We start from the raw sequence: 2671 nt of genomic DNA, 5'->3' as shown, positions 1-2671 counted from the left end.
GTAGAACCTGCGCTCAACTAAGCTTCACGTAAGCCAGGAGGAGGGATTGCTTTGGAGTGTGAAGCAAAAGTAAGGTACTCCCAGCTGCAGAATATTTAGGAAGTTTTCATTTAGGAGGAGCAATGAAATGCCTAAATCAACCAGCACCCTTCACCTTGTCCCATAAGGTTATTAGGGAGATACAGTGTGACTTACTCTGAGAGAAATCTTTGCTTTTACTGACCTACAGTTGAGTTCGTGTGTCTCTAAATTTTTTCCTTTGCTTTTACTTTTTTCTCTCAATGACTTCGGAATTTCCTGTTTGGTTTCTCTACAAGGGACCAAGTGAGGGTATTAATAAATCCTAACTCTACAAAGATGACTGTTTCAGACAGCCTTAATAAAAGCACAAGTCCCTAGCTTCTTCATGATGCCACCTTCTTTCAAGAAGCTGCTGAAGGCCACCACCCAGCAGACACACGGTGTCAAGGACTGTGTAAATGCCATTCCTCCCTTTGCGACACGGTGCTTAATCAGGGAGGGAGTGGTGACTATGCGACCCCATGCGCTTAACTGGAGCACAGACTCCCTTAAAGGCAAACTTTGCAAACAAAAACAACCTTGAAAAAGACCCTTAGGCTCAGATCAATGCTCAGGAACGTTGCCAATTTCCCCTGACATTTCACGGATGTGTTACTTAACGCGGGAGGAGAGGCCTCCTTCCACCCTAAACCCAAATCCCTGTTGTGTCCCTCGAGCGCAGTGGGGACTTGTAGGATGAGCCCTTGGGAAAATAGGTGCCCCTTCTCTCCTTCGTCGGCGTCAACTCGGGTCACCTTGGCCGAGTCCTCCCTGTCCCTCTGGGAATACTTCCGTGGTGCCGTGACCTTAGCCTCCCAGAAGAATTCTCTATGTGCTCTGGAGATCTACTGGGGGTACTGGATTCCCAGCCCTCTGGATCTGCCTGAAGGGAGAACCATCCTGCGGTCCCCAACCCCCCAAAGCTCTGGGACCGCGGCGGGATTGCGCTAGCCTTTATTGGTCATCATCCATTTTTTAATCGGAAAGATCACAAGAAGGATGGTAAGAGAATCCCAGTCGCAAGTCAATTTAAATAACATTCCTGGGGAAATTCAATCACTTAAAACTGAGATACCTACGCTAGCAAGAGCCCCCACCCGTGTGGCTGGGAAGAGTGCGACTGCTGAATTAATCAAGATCTGGGGGGCCCCAGGCTGCGCGCAGAGCGTTAACCCTTCCAGCCCCGGAGAGTACCAAGAGGGGCTTGGACGAGTGCGGCCGGCCGGAGCCAAGATGCCCAGGGCAGCCCCGCGCAGGCTGCCTCTGCCATCTTGGGCGGTTCCGGACGCCCAGCGCCCGTCCGGGGCGGCTGGAAGCGCGGGGTTGAGGTCAGAAGCTCAAGAGGCAGTTCGGGCGGCGGGAAGCGGCCGCCTCCCGCAGCTTCGGCGCGCCTCGGGCTCCTCCTTCCGCCCAAGCGTGGCCGAGTGAGCACTGCTCCGGCCGCAGGTAGCAGACGCGCGGGAGGCGGCGCACAGGACCCGATCGGAGCGCCAGGGGAGGGGCCAACGGACAAGCGGACAGACGGACCTCCCGCCAGGGACCCTAGCGACGGTACGCGCCGGCCATGTGGGGACCCGGGATCACGGCCGAAGGCGTGTCGGTGGCGCCCGCGCCGCCACCGCTGCTGCCGCTGCTGCTGCTGCTGGCCCTGGCGCTGGTGGCGCCCTCGCGGGGCGGCGGGGGCTGCGCGGAGCTGGCGTGCGGCGAGCGGGAGCGCTGCTGCGACGCGGCCAACGCCACCGCGGTGCGCTGCTGCAAGCTACCGCTGCACGCCTTCCTCGACAACGTGGGCTGGTTCGTCCGCAAGCTCTCCGGGCTGCTCATCCTGCTGGTGCTCTTCGCCATCGGCTACTTCCTGCAGCGCATCATCTGCCCCAGCCCACGCAGGTACCCTCGCGGGCAGGCGCGGCCGGGGCCACCGGGGGGCGCCGGGCAGCCGGGGGCTGAGGGGCCGCCCGACGACGAGGACGACGACTCGCCCGAGCTGCTGCGAGACGAGGTGGCCGCGGGCTCTCAGGACTCGCTGCTGGACAGTGGCGGCGGCGGCGGCCGGGGCCGGGCCGGCGGCGGACGCTCGGCCCCATCCTGCGCCTCGGAGCACGAGCTGCGCGTGGTGTCGCCGGTCTTCCTGCAGCTGCCCAGCTACGAGGAGGTCAAGTACCTGCCCACCTACGAGGAGTCCATGCGGCTGCAGCAGCTCAGTCCTGGGGAGGTCGTGTTGCCCGTGTCGGTACTCGGCCGCCCGCGAGGTGGCGGCGCCGGGGAGTCCGACGGCGGCGGCGAGGGCCGCTTCCCGCTCATCTGAGCACCCGCGGTCTCGCGAGGACCACGCGGACAGAACCGGGCCGGGGACTGTGGGTGGGACGCCACGGCCCGGGTGGCCGCGGCCGCCGCCGGTTGCCTGAGACCCCCGCCTGTCGCCCGAAGACTGGGTTGGGGCCACCCCCACCCCCGCTTCCCCAGGGATGTTAAGTTTCCCTACATTTCATTCGGTTCAAGGAAACGATAGGCACGCGCGGCAGGGAAGACCGCCGCAAACCAGTGCGGAGCACAACTTTAGAGGACGTCGCCGCCCTCAGCCTCCCTTCGGCTGGCTTGTGTTCACTCGTAA

The 2671-nt window shown here is 61.8% G+C and overlaps 1 protein-coding gene across 1 annotated transcript; it reads left to right on the top strand.

Annotated features, from left to right (window-relative positions):
- Positions 1491–2439, top strand: C1H3orf80 (chromosome 1 C3orf80 homolog). The gene has a single exon (XM_018048318.1). The coding sequence runs from the start codon at positions 1625–1627 to the stop codon at positions 2363–2365; it is 741 nt and encodes a 246-aa protein (XP_017903807.1). The 5' UTR covers positions 1491–1624; the 3' UTR covers positions 2366–2439.

Source organism: Capra hircus, chromosome 1 (assembly GCF_001704415.2).
Source record: "Capra hircus breed San Clemente chromosome 1, ASM170441v1, whole genome shotgun sequence".
NCBI lineage: Eukaryota > Metazoa > Chordata > Mammalia > Artiodactyla > Bovidae > Capra > Capra hircus.
Note: the sequence above shows the minus strand (reverse complement) of the source record. Positions and strands in the feature narration are given on the sequence as shown.